The sequence below is a fragment of the Macaca thibetana genome, chromosome 5 (genome assembly GCF_024542745.1).
Source record: "Macaca thibetana thibetana isolate TM-01 chromosome 5, ASM2454274v1, whole genome shotgun sequence".
NCBI classification, from domain to species: domain Eukaryota; kingdom Metazoa; phylum Chordata; class Mammalia; order Primates; family Cercopithecidae; genus Macaca; species Macaca thibetana.
Window position 1 is genome coordinate 60,677,649 of NC_065582.1, and position 20,833 is coordinate 60,698,481.

Consider the following 20,833-nt stretch of genomic DNA (forward strand, 5'->3'; position numbering starts at 1 on the left):
GATAGCCTCAAAGTTATTTTAATTTCACCCATTTCATCTCTTGCGCACTTTTGTAGCTTCGACAGTTTCTATGAGGATGAGATCTCATTAAATTTTTCTAGCTCGAAGTTCTCCTGGTTCTCTCTACCCACATGGCTCAGAGACACCTGAAAAGCAGCAGGCTCCAAACTAACCTTATCATTATCTCTCAAATCTTTTATCCATATTCGTGAATTGTACCATCCAATTCCTGATTCAGAAAACTAGGAGACATCATAAATTCTTTTCTGTCCCAACTCTACCTTATAAATATCTCTCTGATCTTTCACTTCATTACTTTCTCATCTGAGCTACAGCTGTAACCTCTAAATTAGCTTAGGCCTCCATTTTCCTTTTTCATGCTGTTATCAAAGTGATCTTTCTAAAATATGTCTGATCATGTCACTCTCCTTCAGTGGTTACTAAATACCTATAGGATATAATCCAAATTATTCAACTTGACAAATTACTCAGCTTGAGTCTCCTGTAGTACCAAACATGCCTTCTTCCTATGTGCCTCAACTGTAGACTGCACATACATCTGTCACAGCATTTTTTTTCTTTTTCTTTTTTTTTTTTTTTGGCGGGAGACCAGAGTTTTATTATTATTCAAATCAGTCTCCCCGAAAACCCTCAGGGATCAGAGTTTTTAAGGATAATTTGGCGGGTAGGGGCCAGTGAGTCAGGAGTGCTGATTGATTGGCTCAAGGATGAAATCACAGGGACTCGAAGCTGTCCTCTTATGCTGAGTCAGTTCCTGAGTAGGGGCCACAGAACCGGTTGGCAGGTCCAGGTGGGGCCATCCGGTTGTCAGAAATGCAAAAACCTGGAAAGACATCTTAAAAGAACAATCTTAGGTTTACAATAGTAATGTTATCTTCAAGAGTAATTGGGGAAGTTGCAAATCTTAAGACCTCCAGACTAAATGGCTGGTAATATTTAGAATTCCAGCCCCTCTCATCCTAACTTGGTGGCTCGGGGCCTTTCATTCATTTTACAAGAACAGTGTAGCTTTTGGGAAGGGCTATTTAAACTATAAACTAAATTCCTTCCCAAGGCTAATTCAGCCTATGCCCAGGAATGGACAAAGAGAGTTTGGAGGTTAGAAGCAAGATGCAGTTGGTTAGATCTGATATCTTACACTGTCACAGCATTTTTAACACTTTATTGTTTACAAATCCATCTCTCTACACTAGTCTTTGAGCCCCTGGAAGGAATGGATTATGATTTGGTGATTTTTATCTTGCCATCATCTAGCACAGTACTAGACATATGGCAGGTGCTCAAAAAAATACTTGAGTGAGTGAGTCAGTTAATTAAATAATTAAATTGCACTTTATTGGAGAGACAAAGCTAATTTATTCATGCAGATTTTCTATCTGCGTCCTTTGCTCTTTGACCTCTCAGGGCACAATTGTTTTCTTGAACTGTCATTATTTTTAAAAATTATATTTTGTCTCCTTCAGCTACACAGAAATGTGTGACCACTTAGAAGTTGGATTTCCAAAACAACACACCTGAAAAAAATCATTTTAATATAATTAATAGAAGCTTTGCACAATGAATTTAAAAGATTTTTAGTGTTTCTCATTATAGATCCAGGCTTTAAGCTATATTAACTTTTAAATGTTTTTATTACCAATAATCTCAAAGTTTGACTGGGTGCTAGAGCCTTAAATATTTTTTATGTTTAGTGGTTTCTCTATATTTAAATGTGAAATAAAATCCAGAACATCTTTAAAATATGATAGCAAAATTACTTATATATAAGTGGCTTCATTGAAGAGCATTAGAGCTGATGTGATAGGAATGTAATTCTTAGTATTGCTCTATCATATTAAATCTGAAAATGTAAATTATATAAATCACAGTTTGTATACATTCATTGTGTTCATTTTAATCTTTGTTACAAATGCATATTTTTTTCTTTAAAAATGTATGTGCTGATAATTTTTATATACTATCTTACTTTTTTAAAAGACATGTACTTTTGCCAGGTAATAGTTTTATTTTAGCTGAGATAACATATTTTTCTCAGATGTTTCATATTCCAATTTAAATAATATTGTGTCTTCTATTATAAAAATGCTATGGAAATCTGGAATTCATGGATCACTAGTTTTAATTCATAGTGTGTCTTGGAAACAATCCCATGTGAGAAATGGCCCTGAGCAGATGTGCTTAGTCATAGAATTGCCAGACAGTTCCTTATGTGTTGGCAGCTAGTTTTCTGAGCATGGAAAACAGGTTTTAAGATAAGGAGTAGGGCTTTGCTGTCAGTTTTCTATTTCTTCACACTGTTTTACTTTAATGTTATTTAAAGGGATTACTGTCACCTTTATTCAATATATTTTTTTTTTCCTCTCAATCTTTAAGAGACAGTAACAAGATTGATTATTAGACTTTTAGAACACACTAGTCAAGAGTGGAACCTTAGCCACAGTTAATTAATATTAACATTTCTTGTTTGGGGTTCTGGCAAGAATAAAACAAATACATAACATCATCGTTCAGAACTTTTGCCTCTAAGAGTAGATGACTGTTTTCTGTCAAAATATATTTTAATTGATGTTTATAACTTTCTTTTGCAAATACTCTACATTATTCTACCTATCTTTAAAAATGTGGTTCTGTCTGGTATGAAATTTAAAAAGCATAGGCTTTGAAGTCAGCTCTAGTTTTTTATTCTGGCTCTGCCATTGTCTTAATCCATTGGGGCTGCTATAACAAAATGCCACATACTGAAAAGCTCATAAACAACAGAAATATATTTATTACAGTCTGGAGGCCAGGAAGTTCAGAATTAAGAAGATGGCAGATTTGGGGTTTGGTGAGGGGCTGTTTCCTGATTATACATGACACCTTCTCTCTTTGTCTTCACGCAGTAAAAGGGGCAAACAAGCCTCCCTTGGGCCTCTCTTATGAGGGCGCTAATCCCATTTTCGAGGGCACTGCTATCATGACCTAATCACCTCCCAGAAGACCCCACCTCATATCATTACATTGAGAGTTATATGAAGGTTGTATTTATATGAGATTTCAACATATGAATTTTGCAGGGACACAGATACTCAGACTAAAGCAGCCATTTACTGGTGACTTGGGTAGGTTGTTTAACTGCATGGACTTCAGTTTTCTCATTACTATAATGAAAATGCAGTTACCTTCCTTGCAGGGTTGCAATGTAATATAATTTACTGTCTTTGCCCACTTCCCTTCTACTTTAGTATCCAACCTCTGTAGGTAGGATATACAATATTTACAAATTACCTGCTAGTAGATTTGGGAGTTGGTATTAACATTGTAATAAATAGTGGATTATTTAACTCCCAGACCTGGGAAATCTGCCTTTTTTTGTTGCTGCTGTAATTTCTACGACCAGAGTAACCATTTCTTTCTTTCTCCTCTTTCTATTATGTTGTACCCCCATTTCTTGCCAACTGTACAATCCCAAATTCTTTCTGTTCCCTTCTGTATGTTTCAGTTATATTCTTTTCGTTTTGAAATCTTAGTTTCTCTTTTGCAGGGTTCTTTTAAGACCTCAGATGTATAGACCTCCCTGATGAGTCCTCAGATACTTTCCTCTTCCCATTCTTTGGTGTTGCTTGGAAGAATCTGTATTTATTATAATCACTCTTTGGAGTTTTCTTCAGTTTGGATTAGCCCCACCTATCTATTCTTCTCCTCAAGAATTACTGGTACCTTTTATGCCTTAAAAATGCCTCCCTCATTCTCCTTGGTTGTTGATTTTCCTTAACAGATGATTTTTTTCTACCTTTCTTGAACATTTCTCTACCAGGACTTTTGTGTTTATGCCATGATTTCTTCTCTGACTTTTGTTGCTTTTTTTTTTTTCTTCTTCTTCTTCTTTTGCTTCCCCCATTTCCTTATCCTACCTATGAAAAGTATACATTTCTTAGATTTATAACCATGTGACTCAATTTCTGTCCTTCATAGATGATCATATCTACCCTGCCCAATTCAAACTTTCAGCTCAATAACGTTTCCCAAGTATACACCTCTGACCTTGATCTCTTTGTTGATTTCCATAATTGAATTGCTAGGTCAGTGGTTTTCAAACTTTTTATTTTTTAACAGTAAACTTTAAAAAAAAAAAAAGAAATCTTATACATGGAACCTCAGAATTTAAACCTATAAAAGCAGAATGGCTATGAAGGAGTAGAGGGCCTCCCCATCTCAGTAGCTAATGCCATCATCAAACCTCAGAATTTTTGCTTGCTTGCTCTCTGTTGCTTCATCTCTATGTCTGCTCCTGTTGGCTCTGTGTATAGATGATCGCAAATCCACTCATCATCAATATCACCTCTACCCCACTGTCTCTTGTTTGCAGTACCCTTTTCTCTGGTCTACCTGCTTTCACTCTTACTCCACTGCAATTCATTCTCCACACAATATATCACATCATTTACCTGCTTCAGACCCTCCAGTGGATTTTCATTGCAATTGGAACACATTCCAAAATTCCTACTATATCCAGAAGGCCCTTATGTGATCTGACCTCTAAACTTCCTCTCTGACTTTATCTTACACTTTTTTCTCTGTGATGCATTCCGGCTTAATTGTCATTTCTTTGTTTTTCTCATATTCTTTCATTTATTCTTAATTATCTTTGCCTGTAATTCTTCTACCCTAAATTTCCTTCAGTTTTCATCATCACCCTTTAGGTCGCAGCTCAGATATTTCTACCATAGATGTCCCTGATGACCCATGTCTTTCCTATTTCCCTGTATCATCTTCTTTATAACATTGTCACTTTCTTTAATTACCTGATTTATTGAAATGCTTATTGCCTGTCTCCCTCCATTACAATATGAACTTTATGAGACAGGGGCTTTATCTTCCTTGTTTACCACTGCATCACCAGTGCTGATGACAGTGCTTCGTATGGTGCATGTAGCTGCTCAATAGACAGCGCTTGGTATGGTACATGTAGGTGCTCAGTAAAATAACTCTAGGACTCCTGAAATACAGGAAAAACAAACAAAAAACTGATGAGCCACCAGCTCTTAAAGCCAACATGTCCAAATTATATTCACAGTGTCGGGCATATTATAAGCATTCAATAAATATTTGTTCAAAGTATGAATGCATGGAATCCCTTAAATTATCTTTGTGAAACCTACACCATCTCTCTCAATATTGTTGTCATCACTCTGGTTTAGACATTTCCTCCCTCTTGCTCATTTATTATAACATATTGGTTACAGAGAGAGAACTATCATTCTAGTCTATTTTTTACGAATGTCAGGTTTAAATTTCTAAAGTGCAACTCTGATACCATTATTGGTGCAGTTCCCCACTTGCCTCTAAATTGATACAGATAACTGTCAATTAAGGACATTGACATTGTAGTCCCCATGGCCTTTACAGTCTTATTTCTCATCTTCTATAAATAAGTCCTACACTTACCTACCTTTATGCTTGTGCTTATCTTGTTTTTTCCTAAAGCTTTCTCTATCTCTTCTTGTGAGATATATAATTCCTCTGCCAATTCTTGCTTTAAATACCTCTCACTTCGGTATTCTCCCAGCTAAATGTAAATGTGCTGCATACTCAGAATCATAATGTTTTATTTTAATCTTTTGTGTTACTTAACATATGCTTGCTTTGTGGCCCTCCTCAAGATTACTATAGCGCTATAATTACATTATGGAGCTGAAAGTTTAAATTGGGTAGGGTAGATATGATCATCTGTGAAGGAGAAAAACCCTTTGTGTATTTTGTACCACATTATTGCAGCACCTCAAACATTGCAGGCATGAAGTAAACATGTTGTAAGCATGTCTGTTGAATAAGAGATTTCGATAGTCTGATCAATAATAGAGTATGAATTAATGTTTTCTGCACTTTGTCAGTGTTACCCAAAGTTACATGACTCTAAGACTATACTTGTAATCATTGTTTACAAAAGAGTAAATTGTGAATTCTGTAGTTATTTTATAAAATCTAAGACAGTGAATATACATCAGAATCCCCTGTAGAGATTCTGAAAAACAGAGATGACCAAGTATTGCCTGCAGACATTCTGAATAAGTCTCAGATTGAGCCTATCCATATATGAAGTGAAAAAGCCTATGCATATTAGTTGCAAAAAGCTCACTTTCATACACACAAAGTATGGACACTACTACTGGTATCATAGAATATTATATCTAACATAAAAATTAGAATTTTGAATTACCTAAAACTATGTATAATTTTGAGTTAACTTTAAGTTTCTATAAATAATACACAAATAGTGTATTTAAAAACTGAAGAGCCACTATTTTGGAAAGTTTTGTTAGCTCAATGTATAGATTATAATATCCATTGCTTTCAGAATTTCTTCAGAATGCTTCTGCCTTGAATGGGTTTCATTATTAGACTGCCACTAAAGACTGGGAAGAGGAAAAACATTGAAATAAAACGTTATTCAGTTTTGGTACTTACTCGGTTTCCTAAAAGCAGTAGTGATTTTAAAAGTTTAGAACTTTGTCTAAAATTATGTTCAGGATTTTCTAAAGCTATTAAGTGTAAATGATCAGCTTTATTATACTGGATAATTACGAAAGTCCTTATTAAATTACCTAACGTATGCATTTTTCTGTTTTAAAGAGGAAAAAATTAAGAATATCAAATCAGCAAAATTAGCTTTTATATCTCTCAAAATCTTACCAGTTTTCATTGTATGCAAAAAAGGTATTATAAACATTTCTAGGATTCCCTTTGTATGAGAGTGCAGGAAGAAACAAAAATTTGTCTTAAAATAGACTCATTGTACTTGATGTTAAGTCTCAAAAAAGTGTATTGATAATTAAAGCATTTTAATTTCTGTCCAAATTGATGGTATAATATAAATCTAGTATTATATGCTATCCTTTATGCTATACTTGATTACATTTTGCTTAACGAAGTTTTATTTTTTTAAAAGTTGTCGGCCAGGTGCGGTGGCTCACGCCTGTAATCCCAGCACTCTGGGAGGCTGAGGCAGGTGGATCACAAGGTCAGCAGATCGAGACCATCCTGGCTAACATGGTGAAACCCTGCCTCTACTGAAGAATACAAAAACTTAGCCGGGTGTGGTGGTGGGCGCCTGTAGTCCCAGCTACTCAGGAGGCTGAGGCAGGAGAATGGCATGAATCCTGGAGGCGGAGCTTGCAGTGAACCGAGATCGTGCCGCTGCACTCCAGCCTGGGCGACAGAGCCAGACTCTGTCTCAAAAAATGATAATAATAAATAAGTTGTCATTCAAATGTGTTTAATATCATAAGCAATGAAAAAATACATTAATGAAAAATCCCAGGAATATAAAGTGGATTAACAAACATACCTGAAAATAAAGTAATGTGCTTTTTAGAATATTTATTTGAAGCAAAAGTAAAATCCTTGGGTAGTTATGACATCAAGATTGTTAATAGTTAACTAGTTGTGTTTTTTTTAAATCAAAATTTTTTTGTTAAACTGTTTTTAACTTTTATAAAATTACATACACAGGGAGACATGTATCTAAAACATTTGCATGTAAATAGTATAAACGTAATTATTGAGTTTCTTCATAAAATAATATTAGAATTATTTTTTTAGTTCCTTCAAAAATTTTAAAAGCGTGAATATTTAAAAGAACTCACAAGACCGCACAGGGCATACTTACAGAAGGCTTTTATTTAAAGGCCAAAGGATATTGTGCAGCCAGAAAAAGAACATAGGCAAGCATATAGCATCCAGGACACATTCAATCATAGGCACCCTAGGGCCTTTATTTATACACAGACATGCTTTGTCTCCACCTTGAGCCACCAAGAATCTGTGCAATGAATCTTGGCTTCAGGAGAGCTCCAGGCAGGAGTTCCCATCAGGGTCATTTTTTTTTTTTTTTTTTTTGCCACACTGATCACATAGCCTAGCCTGGCTATCTAGTTATGCCCAGTGAAAATCATCAGTAAACAAATCAACTTGCAGGCTGCAGGAAGAGATTCATACTTTAAACAGCACATCATAAATCCCGCTGTTCATATACTGGCTAAGAGTCAAGGCTAGACATTCAGGCATCCCCAGAGCTTTCCCAGTCCAACTGTAAATTAATACTTTACTACACAGTTCCTGACTATTTAATCTAATAAAAAGACAAAATGACGATGGTAGCTGCATTGTATAAACTACAGTAAAATTTATAAAATGTTTTAATATGTATTAACTTATTTGAACTTTATAATTCTGTGAACTATATGGGAAAACTGTTTTTATCTCCATTTTATAGATACTAAGACTCAGAGAAGTTAAGTGATTGGCTCAGTTCACATACCTTTTGTGTTTGTAGAGTCAGTTCTAGAAGACAGGCTTTCTGCCTTTTATTTTAGAATTTTTTTCAACCTGTCATGCCAAAAGTAGATAAAAAGAACTATTTACTTACTTTCTAACTGTTCTATGGAACAATGTGGAAAACTACTACTTATTTGCCCCCAAAAAAATAGTATTTGTGTTTTAGTGAATATAATATAATATGAATGTTTTCAGAATTTTTTTTATAATGACTTCCAAATTAGGTCTAAGTCCAGTGCCTATTTTTTTTTCTTTTTACCTATGTAGCAGGAGATTCATCTCAAAGGAATATGAGATAATATATATTTGGAATAATTGTTCATAAATTATTTTTCTAGAATTTTTCACACATGAATATTAAATTGGGCGTGCAAGATCTAGGTAAAATATCAATATATAGTTGTACTTGTAACATTCTCTTTCTCTTTCTCTCCCTCTCTTTCTCTCTCCCTCTCTCCCTCCCTCTCCCTCTCCTTCTCCCTCCCACTCCTCTCCCTTTCCCCCTCCCTCTTCTCACCTTTTCTTTTTGCCCTCTCATTCATTTATGATAGATTGACTTGTCTCCTGTGCCCTAGGTACTGTGCTATCTCCTGAGGGTTTAAAAATTAATAAGATGTGATCCTTGCTTTTAATTATCTTACATTGTATATTTTTTATGAACTCACAGTTCCATAAAGAAGAATCTCTATAGTATTGATTATAATACAGTGTAGTCAATCAATAGCGTATAAAGTATTATATAAGTATTGAGATATAGGGTTTTCGCCAAGGGGAAATTAGTGAAGACTTGAAGATGGGGAGACTTTTGAACTAGGTCAAACTTAAGGAATTGGTTAGAAAATGAAGGAGAAGACTAGTCCAACCAAACATATGAAAAAAGAAACAAAGATGTGTTTAAGAAACACTGAATGAGTGTTTTATTATACTTGGAATATAAATTACATGGGGGTAATTGGCAAGAGATGAGACTCTTTGATGTTAGATGTTGACTGGCCTTATATGCCATGTAGGGGCGTGTAGACTTTATGCCAAAAAGTGTGGAATCCAGGAATCATTGTTAAATAGGAGTTTTTAGTACTAGATAACTTTTTTAACAGATAAGATATATTATAAAGAATGAACGAAAGAGGAGACCATCAGTGAAGAGATGAGTTTGGAATCTATTGGAATAGTATTATGAGTGATAATGAAGCTAAAGTTTGGGCCATAGAATGAAAAAGGAATACACAATTGAAAGACAGTTTAGAAATAGACTCAGGCCAATTAGATTAAAATAAGGGAAGAATCTAATTATAGAATTTTGGTCTTGGCAAATTGCCTAATCCACCTCTGTTGTTGGACATGAAGTCTTTGAGACGTGCAGCATGGTCAAGTGAATTGCGGTAAGGCATATTACTAGTTAGTGACGGAACTGGGTCCCTGCCTCTAGTGTTCTCCACATTGTACCTTGCTTCCTGTGTCTCCAACAGGTTTTTTTTTTCTTTCTTTTTTTTTTTTCCTTGATCATACTATGACCTTATCTTGCTTACAGTTTACAGGATACTCTAATATACATTATCTATTTTTACTTGTTCAGCAATCCCATGAAACAAGTAGAACAAGCAATATTTTATCCTTTCTGAAGGTAAGAAAACCAAATCAGCGTGGTTGCTATGCTTATTCAGAGTTTTCTCAGTTTTATCCTTACTACTTAAATATATTATTCCTTAAGTTTTTCCTTTAAAAGTATATAGGATTTTATAACTGGTAGAATCATTTGTTGATTTAGATTGTAGATATACTCCTAAAATTATCTCTCAGCCTGACGTAGATTTTCCACAAATAAGGTGGTTTTTGTTTTCTCCTTTGGCAAATCATTTTGCAAATGAAGAAAATATATTTTTGTTTGTTTGTTTGTTTGTTTTTTCTTTGAGACGGAGTCTTGCTCTGTCACCAGGCTGGAGTGCAGTGGCGCGATCTCGGCTCACTGCAACCTGCACCTCCCGGGTTCAAGCTATTCTCCTGCTTCAGCCTCCCAAGTAGCTGGGACTACAGGCATGCACGCCAGCCCACCCAGCTAATTTTTGTATTTTTAGTAGAGACAGGGCTTCACCATGTTGGCCAGGATGGTCTCAATCTCTTGACCTCGTGATCCTCCCACCTCAGCCTCCCAAAGTGTTGGGATTACAGGCATGAGCCACCGCGCCCGGCCTGTTTGATTTTTTTTATAATCTTGGTTAATTTAAAGCAAAACATTTTCTTAAATGCCTCATCATATAAAATATTATTGGGACCATTTGAGGGTAGACAGTCTGTCATAGGGGACTCTTTAAATAGTAGTTTTATTACTTATTGTGAATCCTAGGGCATATTGGTAAACCTCTATCAACCTTGCTCTCCTCTACTTCAGTTTGATATAGTAGTAGTCTTAATTCACGGTTATTATGAGTGTCAAGTGAGATGACTGCAAAGCATTTACAACAGTCCCTGGCCCTAATAACTACCTGAGATGTTTTCAGCTATTATTAGATTTGTATTTTCTATTGTAGGAAATTTATCACTATATAAGTAATGCAGTTTTAAAGACAGAGTCAAAAGGAAATGAATTAACATTTACTTGTGAATTTTGCATCAAATAATTTCTGTAAGTTTTATAGCACAAATATGATTTACATTTAGATACATACATAAAATGTAATTAAGAAATAGGGAACAGTTCCTACACTAAAATATTTTTCTTCTTAAAAAATATGTTCTTTAGATAATCAAAGTGTTTTATACTCAATGGTAAATTACGATGATATTAAAAATCATTTTTTCTGTCTAAAAAGTCTTATCTTATTGTTCTAAAATCATTTCCTATGAGGAGTCAAGAAGATACTGAAACTTACTTGATTCTGTTAGAATGTTCACAAAAACTTGTCTTTTTCATTCGTTGCCAATACAGTCTCTGAAGAAAATAAACATTGTATTATGGTGGGACAAATATTTTAATTTATGTTAAGTGTTTACATAATACAAACTTCTGGTGTCTATGGAATGATCAAGGTATTGAAGTTTAAGTTCATTTTCATAGAAAGTCCAATCTCCATCTCTATAAGGATATTATAGACCTAAGTATATCCTTCTTAGTGCACTGGAGCTCTTGTTAGGTAATGTATCAAGATGATCAAGTGCTTTTTCAAGAAATTTATTGAATTACTTTGGTATATAATATAATTTACCCAAATAAAGCATTCATGACCTCTACTTCATACCCTTCACCATTCAACTATATTTTTTCTTCTTTAGTGTCTTCTACATGCTTTCATTAGTAATAAAGGAATCTTCCAAAATTTATTCCATGGATGCATTTTCGATACACAAGAATTAGAACTGATTTTACCAAATTTAGATTTCTATTCTAATTTTTTATTCTTAGTGGTCTATGAAAACAGTGTTTATTAATTTACTTTATTTTTTAGGCAAGCCAAATTAGAGCTGAGAGTTGCTGTAGCAAAAGTGGAAGAGTTAACTAACGCGACTGAAGATCTGCAGGGACAGATGAAAAAGAAGGTATTTTCTATTTCTAAGACAAATGGATACCTGTTGCTTAGTTTTCTTTCTATTTTGTTGATTTATTTTGAATTAGGTGTTAAAGAGGGTTGTCAGAAGATGAATTAATTATTTTATTACCCTTAAATATAAAATATGAAAGTAGGAAGCTAAACTATATTATTGAAAACAACTTTATAAATAATTTTTTATTTCCATCCTCTGTAGCCTAATTCAATAAAACATCATAATCCCACTTAATCACATCGTTACTGAAATGCAGATTAATACAAGATCAGGTTTCAGTTAACTGGTTATTTGCAGTTGGAAAACAAGCATTTAATACTACTTTTATGTTATTTACTAAAATATTTATTGGCATAATAGACTCCGGTTCTTTTAAATATGTAATAGAGAAATTTCAGAAGGATGTCAAGGAAAAGTCAAGCTTTATTTTTAAATAGATATAATTATTGAAAATTCTCACTCTGGGGCTTATTAGCTATGTAACTTTCTAAGCTTTATTCCCAATCTGTAAAAAGTTGATTATGGATTTCTAATAATGGTAGATTTTTTTTAAGTGTTACAAGAATCCTTCCATAAGTAACAATTTTAAAACTTGGATACATTTTTAAAACACCAGAAAGCACCCAAAACAGAAAAAAGTAAAAGAAATAAGAATTGTTAATTTTTGGATTTCTGGCCTGTCAGTTCTCCCAACCCCCACAGCTGTGGCTTCAGAAAACACCTCTGTATGGGCTTAAGGTACCCAGGTCAAAGTTTAGGGCTAGAAAAGCAGTAGGAGATTTAAAGAAAAAATAGTGGCAGCAAGAGTAACACACAGAAAAAGAGCCAAATTCTGAGTGTAAATTCTTACCAAATTCATGCCTGACAACTAAATTATGCATATGGAAGTGGGGGAGGGACCCCAGAGAACCCAGTGAAGAAGCAGGCAGAGACCTAAGAGAAATCTACTTTTGAAAGATAGAGATGTATGAAACTAGATATTTGAGTTTACTACTTTTTATAATTGAATGCATGCGAGAAATGTGTGCAACTGAAGCATCAGCATACTGAAGCCTTCCTTATTGTTTGAAGTATCAGAGGACAAAGCCCAAAGCTGGAAAGGCAGCTGAAAATTACAAGGGAATCTCTAGAAGCAAGGGAACCACAAAGAGAATGAACCCTACCTCTGCCCAAATCTTGACTGATCTTCAAATTATGAAGGCACAGGGCCTAGTTATAAAAGCAATAGTGGAAAGCAATAAGAACTAATTACATGTATCAGCTGATACATACTGTATGTGGAATAGATTTCAAATTTCAAGACCAAGCAAGATAATTGTCTACTTGAACTAAAAAAAAAAAAAGAAAGAAAGAAATTAATGCTCAAAAGAACAAAACAAGTAACTGCAATGTATTAGCTACACTATCGGGTTTTCAATAAAAAATTACTAGACAGAAAAGTATGACCTATACTTGTTGGGGAGGTGCTGAGGGAGGCAGCCATTAGAAACTGACTTTAAATGGATCTATCTGTTAGATTTAGCAGACAGAGATTCAAATCAGCTATTATATATATGTTCAAGAAATTAAAATCTGTTTTTAAATTAAAATCTCTAGGAAGAGATAGATAATTTTAATTGAGGACTGGGACATAATTTTTAAAGAAGAAACTCTAGAGCTTTAAAGTTGAGCAACTGAAATAAAAATTTCACTAGATGGACTCAAAAACAGATTGGGAAAGACAGAAGAAATAATCAATGAACTTGAAGTCAGATCAATAGAAATTACCCTGTCCAAAGAACAGAGAGTTTAAAAGATTGAAGAAAAATGAACAAGTGCTCAGAAATCTATAGAACAATGTGAAGCAATACAACATAAGTGTAATTGGAACTGCCAAAGGGAGGGGGATGGGAGCAGAAAAAAAATAAAGAAATAATGGCTGAAAACTTCCTAAATTTGGTGGAAAATATTAATGAGTAAACACAGAATCACTTTAAGACACATCACAGTGATACTGACAGCCAATTATGAAGAGAATACCTGAAAGTAGCAATAGAAAAATGACCTGAACAGAGAGGCAATGATAAGATTAAAGGCTGAGTTCTCATCAAGAAACTGTGGAAAAACTTCTGGACATAGGCCCTGGCAAAGATTTTATGTCAAAGACTCCAAAAGCAATTGCAACAAAAACAAAAATTGACAAGTGGGACCTAATTAAACTAAAGAGCTTCTGCATACCAAAGGAAACTATCAACAGAGTAAACAGACAACCTACAGAATGGGAAAAAATATTCGCAAACTGTGCATCTGACAAAGGTCTAATATCCAGCATAAAGAACTTAATTTTGCAAGATAAAAAAGCATTAAAAAGTAGGCAGAGGACATAAACAGACACTTTTCAAAAGAAGATATACACGTGGCCAACAAGCAAATGAGAAAATGCTGAATACTACAAATTAGAGAAATGCAAATCAAAATCACAATGAGATACCATCTCATACCTGTCAGAATGGCTATCATTACAAAGTCAAAAAATTACAGATGCTGGTGATGTTGCTGAGAAAAAGGAATGTTTATCCACTGCTGGTGGGAATGGAAACTAGTTCAGCCACTGTGGAAAAAGGTTTGGAGATTTCTCAAAGAACTCAAAACAGAAGTACCATTCAACCCAGCAATCCCATTACTGGGTATATAACAAAGTAATATAAATTGTTCCACCATAAAGACACGTGCCCATGTATGTTCATCACAGCATTATTCACTATAACGAAGAGATGGGATCAACCTAGATGCCCATCAATAGCAGACTGGATAAAGAAAATGTGTTACGTGTACACCATGGAATACTACACAATCATAAAAAGAGCAAAATCATGTCCTTTGCAGCAATATGGATGCAGCTGAAGGCCATTATCCTAAGCAAATTAACCCAGGAACAGAAAACCAAATACTGTATGTCCTCACTTACAAGTGGGGGCTAAACATTGAGTACAAATGGACACTAAAGGGAACAATATACACTGGCCCTACTTGAGGGTAGGGGATGGGAGGAGGGTGAGGATTGAAATACTACCTATCAGGGACTATGCTCATTACCTGGGTGGCAAAATAATCAGTATACCAAACCCCCTGACACACAATTTACCCATGTAACAAGCCTGCCCATGTACCCCTTGAATCAAAAATAAAGGCTGGAAGGGTGAAAAAAAAAACCTGTGAAAACAAAGTATTGGAATAATATATTTGAAATGCTGAAGAAAAAAATACTAAGAATTCTATATTCAGTGAAATCATACTTCAAAACTGAAGGCAAAATACAGGCATTTTCAAATAAACCAAAAATGAGAGAGTTTGTCCCCAGCAGACCTGCATTCAAAAAATTCTGCAGGAAGTTCTTTAGGCTAAAAGGAAATGACACCAGATGGCAACTCAGATACAAGAAGAAACTAAAAGCAACAGAAATGGCAAATATGAAATAACGTGTGTACATACTTTTCTCTTCATATCTTTAAAAGATGACTGCTTATAGCAGAACTAATAACACTGTATTTGATGGATTTGTAATGTGTGCAGATGTAATATATGACAACAATGGCACTCAGGACTGGGATCCTACATGGATATACACTGTTGCAAGGTTCCAGTGTTTTCTCTGAGCTTTTATCTAAATATTAACTCTAAATAAATTGGGTAAGTTCAAGATGCATATTGTAATCTCTACAGCAACTACTAAAAAATAGTTCAAACAGATATAGCTAAAAGCAATAGAGGAATTAAAATAGCATTCTTAGGCTGGGCATGGTGATGTGCACCTATAGTCCCAGCTACTTGAGAGGCTGAGACAGGAGGATCACTTGACCCAAGGAGTTTGCGTGCAGCCTAGGTAACATGACAAGACCCTTAAAAAAAAAAAAAAATGGCCGAGTGCAGTGGCTCATGCCTGTAATCCCAGCACTTTGGGCGGCCGAGGCAGGTGGCTCACTAGATCAGGAGTTCAAGGCCATCCTGGCCAATGTGGTGAAACCCCATATCTACTAAAAATACAAAAATTTGCCAAACGCGGTAGCAGGCACCTGTAATCCCAGCTACTCGAGAGGCTGAGCCAGGAGAATCGCTTGAAGCTGGGCAGCAGAGGTTGCAGTGAGCCAAGATCACGCCACTGCACTCCAGCCTGGGAGACAGAATGAGATTCTGTCTCAAAAAGAAAAACAAAAAGTTATGGCATCATAAAAAATATTTGTTAACACATGAAACAGGAAAAGAAGAACAAGAAATTTCTTTAGAAAGATGATACAAATAAAATTTATTAATATAGGTCAAAGCATCACTATGTCAAAGAAGAAAGACCCTGTGATTACCTTGATACTTAATGAGACATAGAATAGTAAAGAGAGCATATTCTAAAGGCAGATTCTCTGCATAGAAATCTCTCCCTTGTTTTGTTAGAGTTGCATTATAGAAATAGTCTGAAATATTGGTAGAAATCTTATGCAATAACTTTTGAGTGTTTTTTATGAATACAGGATTGATGATGAAGTTCTCCCCTCCTTTTTATTATACACATGATTTGTTTCCAAAGTCACATTGTTTCTTTTAACGTATGTATTGGAATGCTAATAGCATAGTAACTTTATAGCATGAACTGTTTTCTTTAGGCTGTATAATGGTGTATTGAATTTTCACATACTCAAAGTAAGCTTCTGGTTTCTTTATTTTCTAGGAGAAGGATGTGGTGTCTGCCCATGGAAGAGAGGAAGCATCAGATAGGCGCTTACAGCAGTTACAGTCCAGTATAAAACAATTAGAAATAAGGTAAATTGTTAAATGCACCTAGCGTTGTTGATATGCTTTAAAAGATATTTTACAATAAAGTGTCAGAGTGCGATATTTACTAGAATAAATATTTTATAAACTCTAAATCAAAACTATAATCATAGGTGTAAAATCTGATTTAATCGACATTATTTATTAAAAATTATATTCAACAGATTGCTATACTTTGAATATATATTCAAAGATAATTTGTTGAATATGATTTTAAAACCTTTACTAAGTGCATTAATTTAACTTTGAACGAGAATAGTTGTGCCAAATTTAGTCCAGTACTTTTTGGGAAACAAATAAAATCCTTGATATCATGCTTTTGTATCAGTACTGCAGAGCACAAAGTACACCTTTATTTTCATTTGTCCTTAGGTCAGCCTGCAGATTTTGGTGTGAACATAGTTGACCTTCAGTAACCTAAAATCTTTCTTTCTTCTAAAGAGTGGTTAAAATTTTAAAATCATAGTTAAGAGGAAATTTGATATTACCTCAACCCCTCTATAGTTCTGTACTTCTAAAATAATACAGTTACAGTAGAAATAAACCATTAAAATGGAAGGCAAAGAAAGGAGAGGAATGTTATTTTTAAAAGCTATTTTTTAGGAATCATGAGCCATAAATCCTACAAAGAGGATTAACTTCAAGAGCTAAATGTAGATTCTTTTTGCATCTTGCACATAATATGTCAGAAAAATCTTGGAAGCTGAAGCTTGATCATCAATCTTTTTGGTCCTCCAGAAGGCCAGGTGCTAGTGTATCCTGCTTCCCAGTACTGTTCTCCCTTGTGTTCTTGGGAGTTCTAATTTGCAGTGGCCCTTCGGATACCTTTACCCATCACTCATCTCTGTCCTGATAGCCATCATCAATTGGTGTCATGTTTTTCAACAGGAGTATTGGCTTTTTGAGTGAGACAATTCTTAGTTGTTTGAGACTGTGCCAATAACTACAGGATGTTTAGCATCCCTGGCACCAAATACGAAATTCTAGTCGCACCTCTTAGCATTGTAACTACCAAATGTCCCCACACATTTCAAATGCCAATACCATCATAGTTGCAAACCGTGAGTATAGGACACTGGTATATCAGAATGGTCCATGCAGTACTCTTTTTAAAATCTTTTTTCTTTGTACAAGCTGAGCCATATGACTTGATATTAGATTGTGGACTTTATTTTAGGTAGGGAGAATATATGTTTGTCTTTGCTAAGAAGTAATTTTTAACCAGATGCTAAAAGTCATCTTGAAAAGAGAACATTTTCCAAGTGCTTTGATGATTTTATTTTGCTATAAATGAATAATTTATCTGTTTAATAAAATCTTTTCATTTGACACAATGACTATAATAAAAGTGAAAATAAATATATGACTACCTCTCCCACATCAACAATGCCTTTTGTGTGCTAATATTTAGAATAACTAATACAGGTAGAGGAAAACAAATATGATCCTTGCAGAAATCAATAATAATTAGATTTGAGAAGAAAAGAAGTGAAATGAAGTTTTAATAATTTTTGTATGTTTGTTTGTTTTCAGTAATTTTGGGCAATATAAAGGAGATATATGCAAAGCATACTTGAAACCCCTATTTTTATGCCTATTGAACAGGAGTAGTAGAAAAAGGTCTAAGAGATAGTTGAGATATACCCCAGTATGACTAGATATGATTTTCCATACATTGTTAGAAGAAAAGTCTTTAAGACTCCCTCCTAAGACGGACTTTCGTATTCACAGGTGAAGCATCATGTTTTCAATGTGTGTTGAGCACCTACTGTTGTACCAGCCAGTGTTTTAGGTTCTGGAATTCTAGAAGTGGCCTGTATCTGGTGATATCTGATTATCTCTGTAGATGACAGAGAAAAGTCCTTAAAACATCATTTATACCTATTTAAACAGATACAAAAGATTATTCTCAGTAGGGAAAATTCACCAATGGATACTACTATTAAAAATAGGGTTTTTAGGCTTTGCAGACGCTGCCGCCGAGGAAAGTCCTGTACTACTAGCCATGGTCAACCCTACCGTGTTCTTCGACATTGCCGTCGACGGCAAGCCTTTGGGCCGCGTCTCCTTCGAGGTGTTTGCAGACAAGGTTCCAAAGACAGCAGAAAATTTTCGTGCTCTGAGCACTGGAGAGAAAGGATTTGGTTATAAGGGTTCCTGCTTTCACAGAATTATTCCAGGGTTTATGTGTCAGGGTGGTGACTTCACACGCCATAATGGCACTGGTGGCAAGTCCATCTATGGGGAGAAATTTGAAGATGAGAACTTCATCCTGAAGCATACAGGTCCTGGCATCTTGTCCATGGCAAATGCTGGACCCAACACAAATGGTTCCCAGTTTTTCATCTGCACTGCCAAGACTGAGTGGTTGGATGGCAAGCATGTGGTCTTTGGCAAAGTGAAAGAAGGCATGAATATTGTGGAGGCCATGGAGCGCTTTGGGTCCAGGAATGGCAAGACCAGCAAGAAGATCACCATTGCTGACTGTGGACAACTCAAATAAGTTTGACTTGTGTTTTATCTTAACCACCAGACCATTCCTTCTGTAGCTCAGGAGAGCACCCCTCCACCCCATTTGCTCGCAGTATCCTAGAATCTTTGTGCTCTCGCTGCAGTTCCCTTTGGGTTCCATGTTTTCCTTGTTCTCTCCCATGCCTAGCTGGATTGCAGAGTTAAGTTTATGATTATGAAATAAAAACTAAGTAACAAAAAAAAAAAAATAGGGTTTTTAAAAAATAAGTAAAAACTTAGAATGAAGTCTGATTGATAGGCATCACTTACTTGTATAATCACCCCCACCACCTTCTGACCTCCATTACTCATATGCTTAAATTGTTAGGGAAAGAAAATTATTCAATAATATAATTGACTCTCGGTTGGCTACCACTATCTGCCTGAATTGATATTTGAGATTTCACTCATATGTACTAAAGAATGCACCCAGATTTATACATCATTTGTTACTTAATCGGAATCCAAATCACTTTTTTTCTCCTTTCTTCAGCAAATATTCACTTACTAGACTGAAGACATTTTAAAAGCTAAGTTACCATAGGATATATGTATATGTTTGAGAGCTTGAAAAGACTAATATGAAAGTGATTGAAAAACAGAATTTAGATACAATTGTTTTTCCTCAAGATTTAGTTAGGTGGGTCTTTAGTACTGTGAAAGACCAAATGTACCAGATAATTCAGGAGATTATTTTATACAGGCTATTGCAGTAGGGAGAATGCTCATTAATGAGGAATGTTTCAAAGAAAAGGAAGGGGCCTGAGGTTTTATATAGGTGGATAAACGAGGGGTGCATGAGTCTTATGGGACTCATGAGGAAGGATGGAGGTGGGTCTTATTTTGGAATATGCGAGAGCAGGGTTATTTTATGCTGTTAACTCTATTCTGAAACACAAAATGATAGAGGGGGTTTAGAGGACAAGGGTGGGAGGATTTCTTAGCCATCCCTGTTTTCTTGGCTCAGGTAAAGTCTAATATCAGTATAAAGGAAGCACAAAAGCCAGATACAGCAGACATAATATACGATTAATGTCTGTTCTTAAGATTTGAGGCAGATATTTGAATGGACCAACAATTCAGTAACACAGGTTAGAAATGGAGGAGAACAAAGTAATGATTAATAATGATTGTGCAGACTATTCCATTCACATAACATGTCAGACTAAATATTCTAAAAAAAACCCTCTTAATGTAAGCATCTTGATAAATGACAACATGATTTGTTTTCAAAGTTGTTTCTTTAACTTACATATTAGAATGCTAATAGCATAAAAAATTTATAGCATGAACTGTTTAATTACATTTAAATGCTCAACTTATATAGTTGGGAACTCTCAAGCATACAAATAAAAAAACAAAAACAGGAAGCTAAAACAAGAATGATAAATAAATGACTTGCCTGCCAAGGACGTCAGGGCTGGATCTATATTATGTCACAAGAAGGTAAATGTCCTTAGGCAGGCTAGAACCCTTGAAGGAGCTACACTCTAATTAAAAGGCTAAAATAGAAAAAAATTTCTGCTTCTTAACAATGATAGCCAACCAATAAAACTATTTCCATCATGTAGCCAAATGGAAAAAATAAAAATCATAATAATCATTGTAGTCTTCTCTGAGAATGTGTAACCATAACTCTGCC

The 20,833-nt window shown here is 34.9% G+C and overlaps 2 protein-coding genes across 6 annotated transcripts in view; both read left to right on the forward strand.

The window, feature by feature from the left end:
- The window catches only part of LOC126955052 (peptidyl-prolyl cis-trans isomerase A-like), a 789,087-nt gene extending 769,687 nt beyond the window's left edge, over positions 1-19,400 (forward strand). The window contains exon 2 of the mRNA XM_050791230.1: positions 18,642-19,400. Coding sequence (XP_050647187.1) covers positions 18,686-19,183 — 498 coding nt within the window. The 5' untranslated portion in view covers positions 18,642-18,685 and the 3' untranslated portion in view covers positions 19,184-19,400. The remainder of the gene's footprint in view (positions 1-18,641) is intronic.
- SCLT1 (sodium channel and clathrin linker 1) overlaps positions 1-20,833 on the forward strand; it is a 214,627-nt gene that overhangs the window by 109,103 nt on the left and 84,691 nt on the right. For all 5 annotated transcript variants that reach the window (XM_050791221.1, XM_050791223.1, XM_050791219.1 and 2 more), the window contains 2 exons: positions 11,781-11,871; positions 16,577-16,668. In XM_050791221.1, the coding sequence (XP_050647178.1) occupies positions 11,781-11,871; positions 16,577-16,668 (183 nt within the window). The remainder of the gene's footprint in view (positions 1-11,780; positions 11,872-16,576; positions 16,669-20,833) is intronic.